This window comes from Phacochoerus africanus, chromosome 11, assembly GCF_016906955.1.
Source record: "Phacochoerus africanus isolate WHEZ1 chromosome 11, ROS_Pafr_v1, whole genome shotgun sequence".
In the NCBI taxonomy this organism is placed as follows: Eukaryota; Metazoa; Chordata; class Mammalia; order Artiodactyla; family Suidae; genus Phacochoerus; species Phacochoerus africanus.
This window is the reverse complement of record NC_062554.1, coordinates 12,025,198-12,047,583: the sequence shown is the minus strand read 5'-3', so window position 1 is coordinate 12,047,583 and position 22,386 is coordinate 12,025,198. Positions and strand designations below refer to the sequence as shown.

At 40.7% G+C, this 22,386-nt stretch overlaps 1 protein-coding gene across 2 annotated transcripts in view; it reads left to right on the top strand.

The window, feature by feature from the left end:
- INTS4 (integrator complex subunit 4) overlaps nt 1-22,386 on the top strand; it is a 121,719-nt gene that overhangs the window by 37,049 nt on the left and 62,284 nt on the right. For both annotated transcript variants that reach the window (XM_047752356.1, XM_047752357.1), the window contains 6 exons: nt 3,936-4,121; nt 4,743-4,793; nt 8,305-8,393; nt 9,460-9,580; nt 13,448-13,519; nt 15,922-16,096. In XM_047752356.1, the coding sequence (XP_047608312.1) occupies nt 3,936-4,121; nt 4,743-4,793; nt 8,305-8,393; nt 9,460-9,580; nt 13,448-13,519; nt 15,922-16,096 (694 nt within the window). The remainder of the gene's footprint in view (nt 1-3,935; nt 4,122-4,742; nt 4,794-8,304; nt 8,394-9,459; nt 9,581-13,447; nt 13,520-15,921; nt 16,097-22,386) is intronic.

Below are 22,386 nucleotides of genomic sequence, written 5' to 3'. Positions count from 1 at the left end.
GCCATGAGCTGTAGTGTAGGTCGAAGATGCAGCTTGGATCTGGCGTTGCTGTGGCTGTGGTGTAGGCTGGCAGCAACAGCTCCAATTCGACCCCTAGCCTGGGAACCTCCATATGCTGTGGGTGCGGCCCTAAAAAAACAAAAGACAAAAAAAAAAGATTGTGTAAAAGTGGATCCGCATAGGTCAAACCATGTTGTTCAAGTGTCAACTATATTTTTCTTGTTTTTCTTTTTAGATTGTGCCTGCAGCATGCAGAAGTTCCCAGGCCAGGGATTGAACCTGTACCACAATGTCAGATCCTTAACCTGCTGAGCTGCCAGGGAACTCCCTGTAATTTTATTTTTTAATGCCGCCTTTCTTTCTGGCACAATAGACTATTTTAGGCCTACCTTGCACTTTCTCTGCTCTACTCCTGGAATCAGCTTTTCTCCAAGAAGCTTTCGTTCCTCTGAGTGGGGAATATTCTGTTTTGAAACCAATATCTGGTACTAAAAGTGCTCATTGGTGTTGGGGTGTTGTTGCTTTGGGGCCCTCTCAGTGGACAGAGCTAGAGGATATATCTCTATATCTTTTAATATAATGTCTGTATATCTAACATATACACATTTATATCTGTGTTTATTTCCATATTTGTATATGATAAATATCATGTTATCTCTCCTTCAAATTTAACCCTACAAATTCAAACCCAACACTACAGTGTTTATTCTGTTTTTTTTTTCTGTTTTTTGTAACTTCCTTCTTAGACAGTATTATCCATAATGTATTTACTTATTTGATACATCTTCCTGTTTGTTTCAGTTTTGTATGTGTGTTTGTTTCAGTTTTGTATATGTGTATGTGTGTGTTGCTTACACAAAGTGTTGGTGACCTACTTTACTAATGATTAGAATTGGTTATTAGGAGTCCCTTTGTGGTGCAGCAGGTTAAGGCTCCCATGATGTCACTGCTGTGGTGCAGATTCAGTCCCTGGCCCAGGAACTTCTGCATGCCGCAGATATGGCTCCCCAAAACAAAAGAAACAACAAACAGAAAAATAATGGGTTATTAATATAGTATCGCTGTATTTATCAGGCAGTAATTAGAAACCTGAGCAGTTCTTCATGGCTGGAGAATTCTAATGCTTGGGAGTAGCAGAATAAATACATGTAAAGAAAACAGATATTGTAGAGCTTTTTAAGTATTTAAGGCTCAAGTGTCCAACTCTGAACATAGTAAGCAAAGTTTTCAAAGATCATGATGCTGGTTGTAGAGAAGAACTCTAGATTGAGTGTCAGGAGTCTTGGGTGTCAGTATCAGTTCTTCTGCTAAGTTATCTTTGAGTTATTAGCCATATCGTTTAATTGTTACCATCCTGTACAATAGGGAATTGGTAAATTAAGGCAGCAAGATAGAAATGGGTGATTTCTGAGGGTACTTCCAGAGATACTGTCTATAGCGATATTAGAGTGAGGAAGAGGGAAACTTAGTTATGTAATTTCAAACAATGATTTCATTTATAGATAGAAAATCCTGGGAAATTTGAACTTGAAGGGAGTATCTGAAGATACTATTTTGGGGGAGCTCCCTGGTGGTTTAGTGGTTAGAACTTGGTGCTTTCACCATTGCAGCCTGGGTTCAATCCCTGGTCTGGGAACTGAGATCCCATATCAAGCCACTGCATAGCCATGGCAAAAAATGAAATAAAGATATTATTTTCGGAGTTCCTGTCATGGTGCAGCAGAAATGAATCTGACTAGGAACCATGAGTTTGAGGGTTTGATTCCTGGCCTGGCTTAAGGATCCTGTTTAAGGATCCTGCATTGCTGTGAGCTGTGGTGTAGGTCACAGACATGGCTCAGATCTGGCATTTCCGTGGCTGTGGTGTAAGCCAGTGGCTACAGCTCCGATTAGACCCCGAGCCTGGGAACCTCCACATGCTGCTGGTGCAGCCCTAGAAGGACAGAAGATCAAAGAAAAAAAAATAAAAGATATTATTTTCTTTTTTTTTGTCTTTTTTTGTCTTTTTTTTTTGCTACTTCTTGGGCCGTACCTGCGGCATATGGAGGTTCCCAGGCTAGGGGTCGAATCGGAGCTGTAGCCACCGGCCTACGCCAGAGCCACAGCAACGCGGGATCCGAGCCGAGTCTGCAACCTACACCACAGCTCACGGCAACGCCGGATCGTTAACCCACTGAGCAAGGGCAGGGACCGAACCCGCAACCTCATGGTTCCTAGTCGGATTCGTTAACCACTGCGCCACAATGGGAACTCCAAGATATTATTTTCTATTGACAATTATACCTGCAGTTGTCTTTTAATGAAACCATATGTATACTTTATGTATGACCGTATACTTACCTTATTATTAGATGGTAGTAACAGGAGCTAATAGTCATAAATAGCTAGAAAATATATATTATTATTTATTACATTATTATAAATAGCTAATAGTCAATAGCTAAAGTAATATACTTTATAATATATGTAAGGGGTTTTTTTTTTACATTTATATTCCTATTTGAACCTCATGATTAACTTGTAACTAAGGTAGGCAGATATTATTGTTCCTTCTTTATGAATGAGGAAACTGAGGCTCTGAGAGGTCCAGTGACACATACAGAGTCAGAGCTGAAACATGTTATTTAAATCGTAAATACTTCAGTATGTATCTCTAACACATAATAGTTGGTTTTTTAATATAGCCATGGTGCAGTTATTAACAGTTACTCCATGTCATCTCATAGCAGTTCATATTAAAATTTTCTTAATCGCATTAAATATCTTTTTGTAGTTGTTTTGGATTAGCATCTCAGAAGACCCATATATTACATTTGGATAGTCTCTTAAATTTCTTTTAATCAGTAACAGTGCCCCCTTTATCTAACTGCCGTAGATTTATTGAAAAAAAATCAGTCATTGGTCTTGAAGAATGTCCTACTTCTGGATTTGTTTGATTGCTTCCTTTTGGTGTCATGTGAATGTTGACAGTAGGAACCATGCAGATTGGTTGCTGTGTCCTTTTGATCTGGACTCAATTCATCCTTGATATTTTCTTGCTTTTTAGCACAAGGTGTCCCAGGATCTATTTACATATTTCTTGCTCAGTCCTGAAACTAGTCATTCCATTAAAGTATTTTCAGTTCCTGTTACTGCGTTATGCGAATAGCTTACTTCAGAAGCAGACTAGGAGTTCCTGTCATGGCTCAGTGGTTAACGAATCTGACTAGGAACCATGATTCTTTTAGGAAGACGCATACTCTAAAAATGTAGACTAGACAGACTGATGAGAGTGTACTGTTTGAAATCATTCCTAAAGTTGATACAGTACTTTGTTTTGAGTTTTTAATTAATTAATTTATTATTATTTTTTCTTTTGTCTTTTTTTTAAGGGCCGCACCTGCGGCATATGGAGGTTCCCAGGCTAGGGGTCTGTCTAATTGGAGCTGTTGCTGCCGGTCTGCACCAGAGCCACAGCAATGCCAGATCCGAGCTGCATCTGCGACCCATGCCACAGCTCACAGCAACGCTGGATCCTTAAGAGCGAGGCCAGGGATCGAACCCACAACCTCATGGTTCCTAGTTGGATTTGTTAACCACTGAGCCACGACGGGAATGACTTTTTTTTTTTTGTCTTTTTTTTTTGCTACTTCTTGGGCCGCTCCCACGGCATATGGAGGTTCCCAGGCTAGGGGTCTAATCGGAGCTGTAGCCACCGGCCTACGCCAGAGCCACAGCAACGCGGGATCCGAGCCGCGTCTGCAACCTACACCACAGCTCACGGCAACGCCGGATCGTTAACCCATTGAGCGAGGGCAGGGACCGAACGCGCAACCTCATGGTTCCTAGTCGGATTCGTTAACCACTGCGCCACGACGGGAACTCCGGGAATGCCTTTTAATTTATTTTTAAATTATTTTAATCACGCCTGTTTGTTCTTTCTTTTCTTTTCATAGCACTTGACAGATACCTCACATGGTGTAAGAAATAAGTGCCTGCAATTACTTGGCAATCTTGGTTCTTTGGAGAAAACTGTCGCAAAAGATGCAGAAGGCCTAGCAGTCAGAGATGTCCAGAAGATTATAGGGGATTACTTCAGTGACCAAGACCCACGTGTCAGAACAGCAGCTATAAAAGCCATGGTAAAGAGGATTGTGGAAACTAAATGGAGACAAGATTTGTTTTGTTTTCTTTAAGTCCATGGCTGATGCCACCTTGGGTATGTTCTGAATTCCCCCAGTGTACTACGTGTGCACACTTTTAGGAGGGTGTTGGTGGCATCACAGAGCTCAAAGGCACACGTTCCGTTATAATAGGTGCTTATCTTTGGGCTTCTCTGGTAGCTTTCATCTGCATTTCGGAAACATGGAAGGTACACCTTGTGTCCATGGTCCACGGGGGGGATGTTACTTGGAATTTATAGGACAGTAGGTACCTTTATATTTCAGAAGTGCGGGTGAAGGTTGTGGGGGAGGAGTGCTCTTAAAGGGCAGATAGTGTTAACCCTTATCATGATTTCATTATTATTTCATTTTTTTCCTGATATCCTCTTGGGACAGTCCATGGGTTAGATTTGTTAAGTGTTTGAGTACTTCTACTGAAAAGTCTTTACGCAGCTTTCCTATATATATAGCGCTGATTTTGGCCATAGGGAACCATGTTAATGTGATATAATGGGGGAAAATATGTGAAATTGTGGGGAGACATTGGAAATACTGATTTTTTTTCTCCCCAAATACTTAAACTGTGTCTTTATTATCTAGTTGCAGCTCCATGAAAGAGGACTGAAATTACACCAAACAATTTATAATCAGGTACCTTAATTGCTGTCTGGAAGAGGAGGAGGTTTCATGAAACTGGGAGGGTGGCACTCTGGTTGTCAGAATTTGAAAGCATGGAACTTCAACTGGTTAACAGTGGCAATATTAATTGTGATGAATGTGAATCTAAAACATACATTCTCAGGGAGTTCCCGTGGTGGCGCAGTGGTTAACGAATCCGACTAGGAACCATGAGGTTGCGGGTTCGATCCCTGCCCTTGCTCAGTGGGTTAACGATCCGGCGTTGCCGTGAGCTGTGGTGTAGGTCGCAGATGCGGCTCAGATCCCGCGTTGCTGTGGCTCTGGCGTAGGCTGGTGGCTATGGCTCCGATTCGACCCCTAGCCTGGGAACCTCCATATGCCGTGAGAGCGGCCCAAGAAATGGCAAAAACACACACACACACACAAAAATAAATAAATAAAAAAAATAAAACATACATTCTCAGAAGAGAATGGGGGTATATAGTGAATAGCGCTAATACACGTGAGGAGGACTGAGGAAAATTTAAGTAGCGTAGCAAGGATGCAAGAGTACACAAAGAGACGTGTCGGGTTCAGAGTAAGGAAAGTGATAATCTTGCTGGTCTCTCTTTCAATGATTGAAATTGACTTCAAACCTGAAGTCAATTCTGGGCACTGCAATGAGAAACTGGATATTTCTGGAGGTGGATGACTAATAAGACTATGAGATCATATGAAAAGATATCGCATGATTATTGCAGCATTGGTAAAGAAAGGCAAAGTGAAGTTGCAGTATCAGTAGGAGAAGCTAATTGAATGCTTAAGAAAAGTGCCTTTCAGTTATTCTTGTAGAATAATTGGATGAATCTAGAGATAAGCAATCTAAATTCATTCTCAAAGACCAGATTTATTTTAGCCTACTGAGAGTTTTATCTTTCAGAGGAATATGATAATTAGGCAGACCCCTATGTCTGATGTGTAAACTAAGTATGTTCTTTTACAAAATGAAGTAGGATGAGTTCAGGATGGTTGTGTTGGTTTGACCTATAGGAAAACTGTGGGGAGCCAAATAATTTAAGGAAACTTACTGAATAAGGACTCAGAGGAAGAAGAGTCCGTCCGGTGATTCAGGTGTTAGGACTGTGTCAGCTGATTAGTTAGGCAGTGGGGTGGGCCTCAAGGGAGTGAGGATGGAATGACTGGAGGATCTGAGGTATGAGGTAGAGTTAGGTACTATCATGAGTTCAGTTTTGATTATGTTGAGCTTGAAGGGAAGAGAATGAAGAGAATTCCCGGTCTGGAACTCAGGAAAGATCAGAGCTGGAGGTGACCGTTTGGAGTCATCATTATCTAGGGGTCATGGGACTATCCAGAGAGAGTAAGAAGGTTGGAAGAGACAAGGATAGAGCCCTGGGTAAGGTCCAGTATTTAAGAAAGGAGTCCTAGAATGAAACTGAGGAGCAGCTTGATGGAGGAGGAGCAAAAGCATATCGCAAAAAGGCAGGAGGGTAGTCCCATAGTCCACAGTGTCAGATGCTGGTGAAAGGGCATTTGGGTTAGGGCTGAAATCTGGCTATTGGACTCAGCAACAAAGGGGCCATTATTGAGTTTGAAGGGAGCCAGATCAGGGTCTGTTGAAGTGAGGCAGTTTAAAGTTTTTATTGACTATGGCTAATAAAGAAACTTGTCTACGATAAGAAAGCAGGATGGAAGTTGGTAGAAGGGAGAATAGGACTGGGGGTTTTTCGTGGGTTTTTTTTTTTTTTGGATTTTAAAGATAGTTGCCAAATATTTTACAAGTTGAAGAGAGAGCTAGTGTTTTGGGAGACGTGGTAGAAGAGACAAAGGGGTAAATGGTAGAGTAAGTTCCTTGAGGCAGAAAATCAGGTTCAAGAGCGGATTCATCCTGCAGGTGTTTGTGAGTATCTCATGCTGGCTGTGTTGTGCTGAGCATGTTAGGGAGGATCCGTGCCCTTTACATTCTGGTGGGAAAGACAGGCAGCTAACAAATACGGAAACACAGTAATTACAGCAGATGAGTATTGCTGCGAGGAAAGTAAATAGACTGCTGTCATAGAGCGTCACAAAGCGGATCTGTTCTGCACGGTGATAACGGATGCCTGTGTGAGGAAGTGATGGGATCCATGGCACAAGTAGAAGGATTAGGAGCTAGAGAGGACCCTCTTCCCTCGGATCCTGAGAAAACGACAAGTGGGAGAATACCAGCATAAATGAATTTATCACTGGTGAGGAGTAGTTGATTGGGTTTGTGGTTCAGAAGCTTGATTTTTCTCAGCTAAGTGGGGGGCACCTTACGGCTGAGAGTTAGGATAGAGGTCCTGAGGAGAGGGCTAAGCGAAGCTGCTTAGGGAAATGGAGGTGGAAAGCAGGGGTATGGAACGTTTCAGAGTAGGGCTAAATAAGGTCTGAGATCATGAATCCCCAGTCCCCTGGAAAGAGTGGTCTTCTTTGCCAGTGTTCTGCTGCCCTTCTGAGGAGTAGAGAGGGTCTGAGGTTTGTGGAGCAGCTGTAGCAGAAGTCCTGAGGGGGTTGTGTGTGATGACGCAGGCAGTGCTGTCAGGAGACAAAAGTAGAGGAAGGAGCAAGGAGAAAGTGGTTTATTTGGAGAGAAAGGACGGGATTAATTAAAGCAGTGGTTCTCAACCAAGGTGATTTTGCCCCCAGGGAACCTTTGGCGGTGTCTGGAGGTATTTTTAACTACTGCAGTTGCTGGGGAGAGGGAGAAGGTTCAGTGCCACAACCATCTAAGAGGGTAGAAGCTGGGGATGCTGCTAAACATGTTATGTTGCACAGGACAGCCCCTCACAACAAAGTCCAACATGTTAGTAGCACCAAGGTTGAGAAACCCTGGTTAAACGGACAGGTAGGTTAAGTGGGATTGAAGAGCAGGTGTGATGAGTTAAGTCATGGAGATGGCAGAGCTGGTAGAGTAGCATGTTGTGGTCAGAGCATGAAATGTAAGGCTTTAACATTTCAAAAACAGAGCTGCTGGGTGTTGTTGAAGTCTAAGGTGTTGCCATGACTGTGGGTGGAGTAGGGATATTCCATTTAAGACCAAAGTAAAACAGGGAAATGTGGCCTCTTTTGGCAGCTTAGCATTAAAGTTGTGCATTTATTTAGAGTACTTGAGTGTTCAGATGGCTTGTCAGTCAGAAATTGCTGCTTTGATTTTACAGGTAGGGAAAAAATCTCATCTTTGGTGTTTGAGCCTGTGAGGGAGGGCAGCACTGCGAGCTCCCAGCAGGCTTTGCTGGATTGATGCTGTTCTAGATGGCTTTTGTGCTGTCTGTGTCTGTGGTTCTCCTTTCAGACATGAGGCGGGAGGGTACACAGTCAGAACACAGCCAGAGCACCTGACAGAGCCAAGAATTCTTTGTTGGGCAAAAGTTCAAAAAGTTGAAACCACCCATGTGTATTTTCATTGGCATCCTTATCCAGCCACCTTATCTTCATTTTGAAAATAGTTTGAACATCACCTGGAAGGGCACAGAACTAACAAGACTTTTGAAATCCTTGTTTGCAGGCCTGTAAATTGCTCTCTGATGACTATGAACAAGTGCGCAGTGCTGCAGTCCAGCTTATCTGGGTTGTCAGTCAGCTCTACCCTGAAAGGTCAGTGTGGGCGTAAGCCAGCTTTTGTTCATTGCTGAGCGGTTTTTCTCCTCCCACCATGCAAAAAGCTCACCTCCAGAAATGGAATGTTGGTTAGATTTTCGGAAGGCAGTTCGGAATAGGGAGAGAGCTCAGGCCCTGAAAATCAGGATTCCTGGTCCTTGTTTTTCATCTCTGCCTTGAACTTTCTGTATAGGGTGGGGAAGACCCTCTCTGCGTTCCAACCTCCTTCTCTACAGATGAAGAGATTGGGTGACCTTTCTCAAATGCTTTCCACCCCACCTTTGTCCACCCCTTAAAAAAAAAACCTTTGGTATGTTTCCCTGTGGCTCTTCTGTGGGCAAGACCTGGTGTTGTCACTGCTGTGTCTCTGGTTACAGCTGTGGTGCAGGTTTGATCCCTGGCCTGGAAACTTCTGCATGCCTTAGGCGTGGCCCCCCCCCCCCCCCCAAAAAAAAATCGTTGAAATGGTTTGGGGCCCATTTTATTAAACACAAATGCCAGCTGAAGATAGCAGGTCAGTTTGAGAATAATGATCCCTTGTGTAGTGTTTTCCTGATTAAAAACATTTTCATGGTAATTAAATAATTTAGTCTTACAGTGATTATTTGAGATGCAAAGGTAGTAGTATTTATTGTTTTATAGAAGAACACTTTTTATAGGAAAAGAGCGTTTTCTCCTCTTCATTAAACTACCTACTAAAATTGAAAAATCAGAATATGTTAATAAACTTACAGATACCACTAGTCTTTCTACTAATTAGAAATTGTCTCTTCACTTAGGAACAGATTTGCAAGTATGTTTTATATCAGTTTATTCTGAGACTTACTTAGTCCATCATCTTGCAATTCACAATTAAATCATCTCTTGATTTGGTTCTTGTGTAAAACACTGCTCTGATCTTGTTCTCGACATAGATCCTATATTGAGAGCATTGCAGTTATAGGAGAGAATAAATTTAAGGATATAAAATACTGTTTCTGTTCATACCAATTTTCATTGGTCATCTTCAGTTTATTGAACCTGCAGCTTTAGGCTTATGTTATGTCATTTTCTTTTAATTTAGCATTGTCCCAATTCCTTCCTCTAATGAAGAAATTCGCTTAGTTGATGATGCATTTGGAAAAATTTGTCACATGGTCAGTGATGGCTCCTGGGTGGTTCGAGTTCAAGCTGCCAAGCTATTGGTGAGTTGTGCCTTCTATAATAAACACATTACCTGTTGCACTTGTATAAACATTTTGAAAAACTAGGGATGGGTGTAACCCTCTTTTAGAAACCCTAGTATTTTTTTTTTTTTTTCTTCTCATCAGGGCCGCACCCACAGCATATGGAAATTCCCAGGCTAGGGGTTGAATTGGAGCTTCAGTTGCCGGTTTGCGCCACAGCCATAGCAACACCAGATCTCAGCTCCATCTGCAATCTACACCGCAGCTTACAGCAATACTGGATCCTTAACCCACCAAGTGGGGCCAGGGATCAAACCCACATCCTCATGGTTGGGTTCATTATCGCTGAGCCACAAAGGGAACTCCTAAAAACCACAAAGGGAACTCCTAGAAACCCTAGTATTTCTTAAATTAGAAATAGCTCATTTTCCTATGGTGAACTTGTCTTTTAGAACTAGAAAGAATTTTAAAGATAATCTTGTTAGTATATCAGACAACCACAGTCTAGAGAAAATGGAAAATAATAATAAAACTAATTGTTAATGTTACTGAGCACCTGTTAAGGCCTAAATTCTTTGCTGTGAGGCCACTTAACATGAACTCATTTACTCTCACCCAGCCTGGTGGATGCTATTATTCCCATTTTCCAGGTGCAAAAACTGAGGCACTGAGAAGTTAAGTATGTTACTCAACTTATACAGAGAATGAAATTCAGAGCCTAATCTCTTCACTTTTGGTCTGGTCCTTTCCTAGTGTTTTGCTCTGGGGACTCATAATACATTAAAAAAAATTTTTTTTAACTTTTCAGAGGTAGAACTGGCTTATAGAAGAATGAGTTCTGACATAACATTCAGCCTTATTTTATACCTGTGTTATCTTGGACATGTTACTTACAGTTTGCTCTCCTCATCTGTTAAGTGGGTTACAGTATCTTTCATATTTACTTCACAGGATTGTCATGATGCTCAAATGAGATTCTGTCTTTGAAAATGTGTGTAAATTGTAAAGTACTATGCTATGTGAGGTGGTAGGGTAGTTATATAAATATAATTGTATATAAAAATTTGTATAAATGTCAGAGCAAGAAAATCTGAGATTCTTTTTGGTCACTTTTCTCTTGGGGCCCCCAGCTTCTGCAGTCTAATTTAGACCTGAGTGTTTTGGACACAGATCCAGTGATAGCCCTAGCTCCATGACCAGCATTTTTGAGTAACCCTGCTGAAACTTGTGTGAAGCATTTTCATGGAAAAATAAGGAATATATTTAAATATATTTGTCTTGGTTAAAGTAGACAAGAATATAGATGTTTTTCTGATTGGTGAGATGTTCTTTATGATGAACTTACTATCTTTTTGGTCCAGTGCTTTTATAAGTGCCATCATTTATCCAGACGTGAACCCAGAGTCCTTTGAAAATTATTTCTCTGTGTCTGGTATCCATTGTGTCATCAACCCTTATCACTACTACCTTCTTGACACCTCGGATCTATCCCTTTTCTGTTTCCACTGAGATCACACAAATTCAGGATTTTTCACAGGGCTTACTGTGCTGTGAGGTTCTTGGTGTTTGTCACTTTAAAAAGGAAAGCTCCAGCTATTCTTACATAACACTGGAAACCTGTAACAAATAATGATATGCAATATTTTGAGGCTAGAATTTGAATAGTACTCCATCTTTGCTCCTGTGTTAGGAGAGAACTCAGTTGAAGGTATTAGAGTAGGACATTGAGACTGTGGGTTTGAGTGATTTACTGTGAAATCATTAGAACTTTTGTTCTTTTTTTTTTTGCTTTTTAGGGCCGAACCCATGGCATAGGGAGGTTCCCAGGCTAGGGATCTAATTGGAGCTACAACTGCCGGCCTACACCACAGCCACAGCAATACCACATCTAAGCCGAGTCTGTAACCTACACCACAGCTCATGGCAACACTGGATCCTTAACCCACTGAGAGAGGCCAGGGATCGAACCCTCAACCTCGTGGTTCCTGATCGGATTAATTTCCGCTGTGCCACAACAGGAACTCCAGAACTTTTGTTCTTTATAGGAAAAAAAAAGTACATGTTAAAAAAATCAACTTGGAGTTTCCGTTGTGACTCAGCAGTAATGAACCCGACTAGTAACCATAAGGACATGGTTTTTGATCCCTGGCCTCCATCAGTGGGTTAAGGATCCCATGTTACCTGAGCTATTCTGTAGGTCGAGGGTGAGGCGTGGATCAGCTCCAATTCAGTCCCAAGCCTGGGAACTTCCATATGCCGTGGGTGCAGCCCTAAAAAGACAAAAAAAAAAGAGTCAACGCTGGTGGTAAAATTAAAGAGAAAATGAGATCTTAAAAATGTATAGTTCTTATTTGTAAAATCAATGTTTTGTATTTAAAAAAATGAATGTTAGGGAGTTCCCTGGTGGCCTAGTGGTTAAGGGTCTAGCATTGTCACTGTTGTGGCTCAGGTCGCTGCTGAGGTATGGGTTCAGTCCCTGGCCTGGGGACTTCTGTATGCCATGGGCATGGCCAAAAAAAGGGAAAAAATGCATGTTAGATTTGATATTGGCTCGGGCTCATGTAATGTATGTACCATGTAGAGAGAAGCCAAAGTGGTTTTGAAACTACTTAAGGTAGAATAGTACAATTGCTCTCCTAGAATTGTAGGAAAGGTATTAACTTGGGTAAGTATGCTCCCAAATACACGTAACTTCCTGTGGAGAATGTGATTGGGAAGAAGTCCGAGCCTGTATAAACATTTCCATGTTTACTAGGGAATTAGGGATGATTTTGAGTACATTCCTTAAGAATGTCTAGGACCTGCTTTAAATAGCCTCCTAACTGGTTCCCTGCTTCATTTTGATTCCTCCTAGTCCATTGTTGCCACGATGTTGTTAATGAGATGCTCATCTGACCATGTGTCTCGCTTCTTTGAAAAGAGCAAGTTACTGAATCTCTTAGCCTCAGTTTCTCATAAAAAAAAAAGAGAGAATAATATGCATACTTCATGGGATTATTGGGAGGAATAAATGTTTAAAATACAAGTATTTGAATGTTGTTGAGCTCGTTAAGTATTCAATAGAGGTTATCTAGTTATTGTTCATAAGGCAGCCTCCTTACTATAGCAGGCAAAGCCCTTTATAATCTGAGATCTACCTACCCATCATGCCTGTCTGCTCCCATCCTGTGTTCCATTCTAGAACCACTTGATAGTTCCCACATGCTGTTCTCTCTATGAATTTAATTGTGATTTCTAATCCCCTGGGTATCTCTCTCTCTGCCTCCACCCCATGCTGCTTTTCTGTAAGGTCCCATAGCACCCCTCATGCGTGTGCGTTAAAAACATTTCATATCCAATGCAGTTATCTCTTTACTTATCAGCTTCCCTCTTTGAGATTGCTGAGTGTAGAATTAATGTCTTTTGTTTTTGTATACCTGTTCCTGGTAACTCTAGGCATATAATTGAGTAGTTGATAAATAAATATTTATTTTATGGATGTATGGACAGCTGAATGGAAAGAACAGAATGAAAAGGAGTGGAGAGTATTGGTTAAGGCAGAGGATTCTGGAGCCTGGGTTTATAGCTCGGCTCTGTAGTTTACACTCTTCGTAACCTTAAATTAATCCTTTCACCTTTTTGTGCCTTCTTAAATAATAGTATATACTTCATAAGGTTGTAGTGACAATTAAATGAATTAATATATGTATAAAGCACTTAGATCAGTGCATGACACACAGAATGGGTGTTAGCTGCTGCGGCTGCTAATGGCTTTATTGTTATCCTGATGATTCAAAACCTAAAGCATCTATACTGTCAAGAATATTGTCTTTGTGCATTTAAGTTGGTGCAAACTTTTAAGATAAAAAAGTTGTTCAGTTTCCTCTGGATTCCTTCTTTTTACAGGGCTCTATGGAGCAAGTCAGTTCTCATTTCTTGGAGCAGACACTTGACAAGAAGCTGATGTCAGATCTGAGGGTAATTTGAATTCTTTGTTGTTTAAACTGTGTCTATACCAATATCAGTGTAGCTTTGATCATTATAAATCAACTATAATTTTTAAAAATTTTTATTTATTTAATATTTATTTATTTTGCTTTTTAGGACCCCACCCAAGGCGTATGGAGCTTTCCAGTCTAGGGGTCCAATCAGAGCTACAGCTGCTGGCCTACACCACAGCCACAGCAAAGCAGTATCAGAACCTCCCCTGCAACAACTCTTTTTTTTTTTATTACTCAAATGAATTTATCACATCTGTAGATGTATAGTGATCATAACAATCCAGTTTCACAGGATTTCCATCCCATAACCCAAGCACATCCCCCACCCACCCTCTCGACAGCTCTTATCAACGCCAGATCCTTAACTCACTGAGGGAGGCCAGAGATCAAACCTGAAACCTCATGGTTCCTAGTCGGATTCATTTTGGCTGTGCTATGATGGCAACTCTGAAAAATAAAAATCTTAAAAAAAAAAAAAAAAACCAAAATGAGTGTAGCTTTATGCTAAGTTGTATTCTTTAATTTCAATTCACATGAATTTGTTAATATAGGGTGACTTTCAATTTTTTAATATAATTTTTATCTTCTACATTATAGTTTAATTTTAAATCTAAGTAACTTGGTTCAAATAACTTTGAATCTTTTTTTTCTTTCTTTTTTTTTTTTTCTGTCTTTTCTGGGGCTGCATCCGCAGCCTATGGAGGTTCCCAAGCTAGGGGTCGAATTGGAGCTGTTGCTGCTGGCCTACGCCAGAGCCACAGCAACTCGGGATCCGAGCTGCGTCTGTGACCTACACCACAGCTCACAGCAAGGCTGGATCCTCAACCCATTGAACAAGGCCAGGTATCGAACCCGCAATTTCATGGTTCCTAGTGAAATTCGTTAACCACTGAGCCATGACAGGAGCTCCATCAAATAACTTTGAATCTTAGTAACTTTGGTTCAAATCACAAGTTACTTCACTAAATTTTCAGTTATTATAATGAAATACTTTGCACAGGTTGTGTTTTACAAAGAAGAGGCAAGATTAAACTATTTGTTAACAACTACAAAGCTCTGGTCTTATTTTATAAGATTGTATAACATCTTAAGACTGCTTTCAACAGCAGTTCCCATGGAAGAATGAGTAAATCCTTTCTCTGAACAGTATTAAAATGCTTCTCTTATGGAATGCCCTTAAGCTTTTTTTTTTTTGGCTGTGCCTGCAGCGTGCAAATGTTCCCAAGCTAGGGATTAAACTAGAGCCACAGCAGTGACAACAGCAGACCCTTAACCTGCTGAGCCACCAGGGAACTCCAGAATGCCCTTAAGCTTTGACTGTGATAGTTCTCTGACGTAGTTGTCAGGAACATATATGAGTCTGAGAATACGATGGGAACATTCATCATCAATATCTTAGTTTTTAAGTTATGAGAGTGTTAAAAAACCATGGAATCTAAAAAAAAAAGAAAAAAAGGAATCATGGAGTCTTTGATAAATAGAAGGAAAAGGAAGACATTTTGCCCATATTCCCACTACTCTGACACATGACTTTGATCATTTTGGTGTATTTTTCCGAAGCTCTCTTACTTACGCATGTTTTAAACATTGAATCAGGAGTTCCTGTCATGGCTCAGCAGTAATGAATCCGACTAGTATCTTTGAGGATGTGGGTTCGATCCCTGGCCTCACTTAGTGGGTTAAGGATCCAGCATTGCTATGAGCTGTGATGTAGTTCACAGACTCAGCTTGGATCTGGCATTGCAGTGGCTGTGGAGTAGGCTGGCAGCTGCAGTACCAAATCTACCCTTAGCCTGGGAACTTCCATATGCTGTGGGTGCCGCCCTAAAAAAGACATCATAGAGGCTGAAGTCTAAAGCAGAATGCCAGTTTATTCATTTATGAAGGGAGCTGTAACTCTCAAGTGGACTAAGCGTTTAGTTTAGCTGACTGGTATATTCCCCCTTAGGCAGTCTGTGCAGAAAGTGAATTTACTAGAAGGTTGCTTGGTGAGGACAGTGTTGCTCAAATAGAGACTTCTATGGAACTGAAAAAAAAACTCTTTTCTAAGGCCAGTGTATTTTCTATCCAGGAGGGTTCCTGAAGGGACACTGCCTTTATTTACTTCTCTGGTTCTCCCTTTTCAGTATATTGCTATGGCAAATATAACCACCTGTCTAATCAGTATTCTTGCACTGTTTTTAATAAGGTTACTCTCAGCTATGATAGACCTGAGAATGCTGATCATACTTTAATTTGCATTTCTCTGCTCTGATCTACTGAGTATTTTTTTAAAATAACTCTCAGAGGGCAGAGTTATTTTCTACATTCTCATATTCTTGGGGTATAACTTAACTGTTCCTCAAGAATCTCCAGCAAGTGATGACTGTTGTCTTCTAGAGGAAACGTACTGCTCATGAACGTGCCAAGGAACTTTACAGTTCAGGAGAGTTTTCCAGTGGCAGGAAGTGGGGAGACGATGCTCCCAAGGAAGAAGTAGATACAGGAGCTGTGAACTTGATCGAGTCAGGAGCTTGCGGAGCCTTTGTTCATGGATTGGAAGATGAGATGTATGGTAAGTATGACTGCATCATAATACCAGTGCCTGTTTACTGAGTGACTGCAATGTGTGTGGCCTTGTATTGGGTGATACACTTTGTCTTATCTCATCTTCATAGTCACTCTGTGAGGTACTAACTATTTTGATTTTATAAAAGGAAGAGGCTGAGTGAGGCTCGTGTGGTATGATGCAGTGGTTAAGAATGTGGACTTTGGATTCAGTCCATTTAAGTTCAGATTCTAGCATTTCTATAAAAAGTTTATAGTAAACATTTCTGAACTGTAATTAAATAAGATCATATATACATGAGATACTTAGCACAGTATATAACCCACTTGGAGTTCCCTTATAGCTCAGCAGGTTAAGGATCTGGTGTTTTCCCTCCAGTGGCTCTGGCTGCAGCTGTGGCATAAGTTTGATCCCAGCCTGGGAACTTCTGCAGGTCATAGGCACAACCAAAGTGTGTGTGTGTGTGTGTGTGTGTGTGTATGTATGTTTATATATCTATTATATATATATATATGTGTGTGTGTGTGTGTGTATATATATATTTGAAGCCCACTTATAGTAAGCACTTAATAGTAAAATTTGATATTATTATTATTATTATTTTTGTCTTTTTTTTTTTTTTTTTTTTTAGGGCTACACTGGCGGCATATGGAGGCTCCCAGGCTAGGGGTCAAATCAGAGCTGTAGCTGCCGGCCTACACACAGCCATAGCAGTGCAGGATCCAAGCCGCATCTGTACCCTATACCACAGCTCATGGTAATGCTGGATCCTTAACCTGCTCAGGGAGGCCAGGGATCAAACCCATGTCCTCACAGTTGCTAGTCAGGCTTCACTGCTGAGCCACGACGGAAACTCCAAAATTGGATGTTACTGATGCTGATAAAAATTATACCTTGTCACCCAGCTAGTAAGAGACAGAAGCAGGATTTAAACCCAGGTTAGTCTGACTTTAAAGCCTTTATATGACTAATAAAGACTTTTGAAAGATATTTTCACTGGGAATCGAATTGTAAGTTAATAGTGGTTGTTTGTTCATCCTTTAAAGATATTGTTCCACAGTTTTTCACTTTGCATTTTTCTGTCGAGAAGTCTGCTGTCATTTTAAATCTTTATTCTTCTATACATGATGTATCTTTTTTTCTCTAGTTGCTTTTAAGATTTTCTCTTTATCATTGGTTCTATATTATTTAACTCTGATGTGTCTTGGTATAATTTTCTTCTTGTTATTTATGCTTGGATTTTGTTGAGCTTCTTGGATCTATGGATTTGTAATTTTTATAAAATTTGGAAAATCTTTGGCCGTTACTTCTTTAAATATTTTTCTTGTCCCATGCTCCTTGAAGGACTCCCAATTACACATATCTCTGTAACTCCCAGCTGCTCTATTCTTTTTTTCCCCCCTAGTCTTTTTTTTTTTGAACCAAAAATACCTTTATATAAACTATTAATAGATACCTAAACACAATATGGTTTTTACAATGAAATCATGATACATAGCTGTATTCATAAAGTACATAAATCAAAAGCTATACAATATCAACAGCAAATCCAAATCCAAATGAAGATATTCCTCTGAATTTCATGTTTCATCAAGCATCAAAAACCACCAATCTTTTAGTTCTTTTCTTGTACATTATTCTATATCCACATTCTCTGCATCGGATGGGATCCCTTGATTTTATTTCATTTTCTGGGTGACATTCTTCACAGAAATATATCATTGGCTGCTGTTTTGGGGGTTGAATGTCCTTCTTGTCCCTTCCAATCCCAAACCGCCAAACCCCTACCCATGGAACATGGAGAAACTTCCCGAGGCTCCCTAACAGACTCTGGCTTGCCGCTGTGTCTCAGCCCACTTCTGGCACTCCCTAGTCTTTTTTCTTTTTGTTTTCATTTTGGATAACATTTATTGCTTTGTCTTGGATTTTCACAACATGATGCTGTCTATCTCACATAGATCACAGACTCTCAGTGCTTTGAGATGATTGACTCCAACCTCCTATTTTCAGTGAGGATGATAGACCTGAGGAGATAATGTTGATTGTCCAAATTTTATAGTAAATTTGTATCAGGGGATTAGAAATCAGGTCTTTAAAATGCCTATAAAGGAGTTCCTGTTGTGGCTCAGCAGGCTAAGAATCTGACTAGTATTCATGAGGATGCCAGTTTGACCTTTGGCCTTGTTCAAAGGGTTAAGGATCCAGTGTTGCTGCAAGCTGCAGTGTAGGTGGCAGATGAATGTTGGATCTGGCATTGCTGTGGCTGTGGCTGTGGCTGGCAGCTGTAGCTCCAATTTGACCCCTGGCTCAGGAACTTCCATATCCCACAGGTGCTCCCTAAAAGAAAAAATGATACCTCAAGGAGTTTCTGTCATCGCACAGCGGAAACAAATCCAGCTAGGAACCATGAGGTTGCAGGTTCGATCCCTGGCCTTGCTCAGTGGATTAAGGATCTAGCATTGCCATGAGCCGTGGTGTAGGTCGCAGATGCGGCTTGAATCTGGTGTTGCTGTGGCTATGGCATAGGCTGGCGGCTACAGCTCTGATTAGACCCCTAGCCTGGGAACCTCCATATGCTGAGGGTGCAGCCCTAAAAAGACAAAAAAAAAAAAAAGATACCTCAGAATGGAACTTCTTGTAAGGGCAAGAAAATTATTTTTTTAAGAAAAATTATTATTATTTTTATTCAATGAATTTGTCACATCTGTAGTTGTATAATGATCATCACAATCCAGTTTCATAGGATTTCCATCCCACAACCCAGGCACATCCTCCCACCCCTCAAACTGTCTCCTCCAGAGACCAAAAGTTTTTCAATGTCTGTGTCAGCATCTGTTTTGCAAAGAAGTTCAGTCTGTCCTTATTTCAGATTCCACATGTCAGTGAAAGCATTTGATGTTGGTGTCTCATTGTATGGCTGACTTCATTTAGCATGATAATTTCTAGGTCCATCCTAGTTGCTAAAAATGCTGGTGTTTTGTTCCTTTTAATGACTGAGTAATATTCCATTGTGTATATACCACATCTTCTTGAGCCACTCCTCTGTTGATGGACATTTAGGTTGTTTCCATGTCTTGGCTATTGCAAATAGTGCTGCAATGAACATCGGAGTACATGTGCCTTTGCCAGTCACGGTTTTCTCTGGATAGATGCCTGGGAGTGGAAGAAAATTACTTTTGAAAGACAGTTTTTCTATTAGCAGATAAAAGAATTGGGTTACCCAATTCAGTTTGCTGTACAGTGTTCTCTGTATATAGAAATTAGTTGAAGCTTCCTCTTTTTTTTTTTTTTGTTCTCTATGAACTTGATACATGAATCAAAAATATAAGTAGTATTAGGTGATAAGGAAATCCTTTTTTTTTTTTTTTGTCATTTTAGGGCTACTCCCATGGCATATGGAGGTTCCCAGGCTAGGGGTCAAATTGGAGCTGTAGCTGCTGACCTGCACCAGAGCCACAGCCCCACCAATGCCATATCTAAGCCATGTCTGCAAGCTACACCACAGCTCATGGCAACACCAGATCCTTAACCTACTGAGCAAGGCTGGGGATCAAACCCACATCCTCATGGGTACTAGTCGGGTTTGTTAACTGCTGAGACACGACAGGAACTCCAATAAAGAAGTCCAGTTTAAAAAACCCATTTTGTCTTAAGACAATAACTAGAACCTATTTTACTTGTTTCTGCTAGCATTTTTGCTTTGTTTAGTTTCTAAAATTGAACTTAATTAGTATAATTGTTTATGTGGTTTAATTCTACTGTGTTTGTCACTAAAGTTTGATTAAAGAAACTTGGGAAAGTGACTAGGTCATAACTGGTATCAGGTATGGCAGCTTTATAATTTAATCATGCTCATAAAGTTCTAGGTAAATCAGGGTTTTAGGGGCACATTTGCTGGGAATGAAAAGGCGCCTGTTTCATTGGCGATAGACTCTCGTGTAGTATCACACATGCTCTTAGTCCTGTAGTTGTTCCATGTTCTCCCTCCCTTCTGGACCTTTACATGTGGGTCCTCTGCCTAGAAAGGTCTTTTTCCTTTCTTCTGGCCTAGCAGCTCCTTCAGGTATTATTTTAGGAGTTACTTGTTCCAGAAAGCTGCCTCTGATCCTGTTGAGTGGGCTCTGTGCCTCTTCTGCATTTTCTTAGTACTGGTTGTGTTTTTTCTTTGTATTGTCCATCGCTCTGTAATGCAATTCACTGTTCTAGTCTGTAGTCACTGGGAGATAGTCTTGCTCTTGTTCATCTTAGTATCTTTAGTACTAAGCACAAAGCTAGTAAGTAGTAAAACCCCCAGTCTGGTTATACATGTTAAGACATTGGTGGATCAGTTTTTGACTTTTCTTTCCCCTGGCAAGCCAATTCCTTTTCTCTGCCCTGGAGCTTTAAGGAGACTGTAATATATTTTTAACATCCCAAAAAGTCCAGTAGAAATTGTCAATTTAGCTACCTGTTGCCAGGCTGTGCATGCCAAATAAAACACCAAATTTCTTTGCTTCTGCTTGGAATTGCATCAGGTTAGGTCATACTGATTACCTCATGTTGATCAGAAGTTTCTCTGTGATTCTCTTGATATACTCGAAAGAGTTACGCATGAGTCAGTGCAGTGTAATGGGTGAAGCCCTAGGAAGAAGAGTCAGCAGGTAACGTGCTGAGTCCATCTTTGGCTTGCTTTGTAATTATTAGAAATTTCATGTTTAAATTACATCATTATAAAGTAGAGCAAATCTTTCTCTTCTTATGAAAAGGAGGAATTTATAACTACAAGAAAAATCTGAGTCATTTCTCTAATGTGGTAACTTTTTTTTTTTTTTTTTGGCTGCGGCTATGGCATGTGGAAGTTCCCAGGCCAGGGATCAAACTTGCGCTGCAGTTTCAACCTGCACTGTAGCTCCAACAGTGCCGATCCTTAATCCATTGGTGCCACAGTAGAACCTCCAGTAACTCCTCTTTCAAAAAAATTTTTTTTTGTTATACTCGATTTACATTGTTCTGTCAATTTCTGCTGTATGGCAAAGTGACCCAGTTTTACATATATATACGTTCTTTTCCTCATATTATCTTCTATCATGTTCTATCACAAGTGATTGGGTATAGTTCCCTGTGCTATACTGTAGGATAACTCTGCTTTTAGTGTCTGAAACCTCTTATATCAAAAACAAGCTATATTTGAGAGTTTCAACCACTATGTGTTTTTTCTTTTCTTTTTTGAAACTGTATCTTTTGTTGCAGAACCACGTGAGCCACCGGCACAAAACAAACGTGTGGAAGTCTTGTGAGCACTGACTGTAGTTTCCTCATCTCTCACCTCTGTATTCCGACAGCTGTGGCACAGGGCCTGACACGTAGTACATGTTTAGGAGACATTGTTAATGGATGAATGAAGGGCTTCCTGGATTCAGTGGCTTTACTGTTACATGTTCTGAGCATATAAAAAGGTAGACGTGCTCTGTTTTCAAGGTGCTTACCAGACCTGGATCTATGTCATAGCTAATATTTATTGAGCTTTTAACATATGCTAGGCAGTGTGCCATGTGCTTTGCCTGTACTGTGTCATTTACTCCTCCTAACTGTTCTGTAAGGAAATGGGTGTTATGTCTCCATTTAAAAGGTAAGAAAATGGAGGTGCTGTGGAGAGAAGTTACTTATTCAAGTTAGTGGGTGGATTACTGTCATTTTGGGGCAGGTACCCTTAACCACCAGACGATGCTGATCTAGAATTGGCAGACTTGGGTACTGGTCATCTCTGCTCTCACTCATTTGGGGGCAAGTTTATTTACTTTGCTGAATCTTATCTCTAAAATGAGAATAATGATATCAAGCCTGTTTTAATCTTATTTTTAATGGCCACACCTGTGGCATATGGCGGTTCCTGGGCTAGGGGTCGAATTGGAGCCTTAACTGAGGCCTGTGTCTCAGCCACAGCAGCGTGGGGTCCAAACTGCATCTGCCATCCACGCCGCAGCTTACAGCAGCACTGGATCCTTGCCCACCGAGCAAAGCCAAGTATTGAATGCACATCTTTACAGAGAAAACTTTGTGTCGTTAACCTGCTTAGTCACAATGGGAACTCCATTAATCTTAGCGATTTTTTTTTTTTTTTTGGCCTTGCCCACAGCATTTGGAAGTTCCAAGGCCAGGGATGGAACCGACAGCTGCAGCCTGAGCCACAGCAGTGATAATGCTGTATCCTTAACCCGCTGTCCCACCAAGGGAGTTCCTTAATAATGTTATTTTAAAACTGCCTTTTGGAGTTTCCATGGTGGCACAGCAGAAAGGAATTTGAGTAGGAACCATGA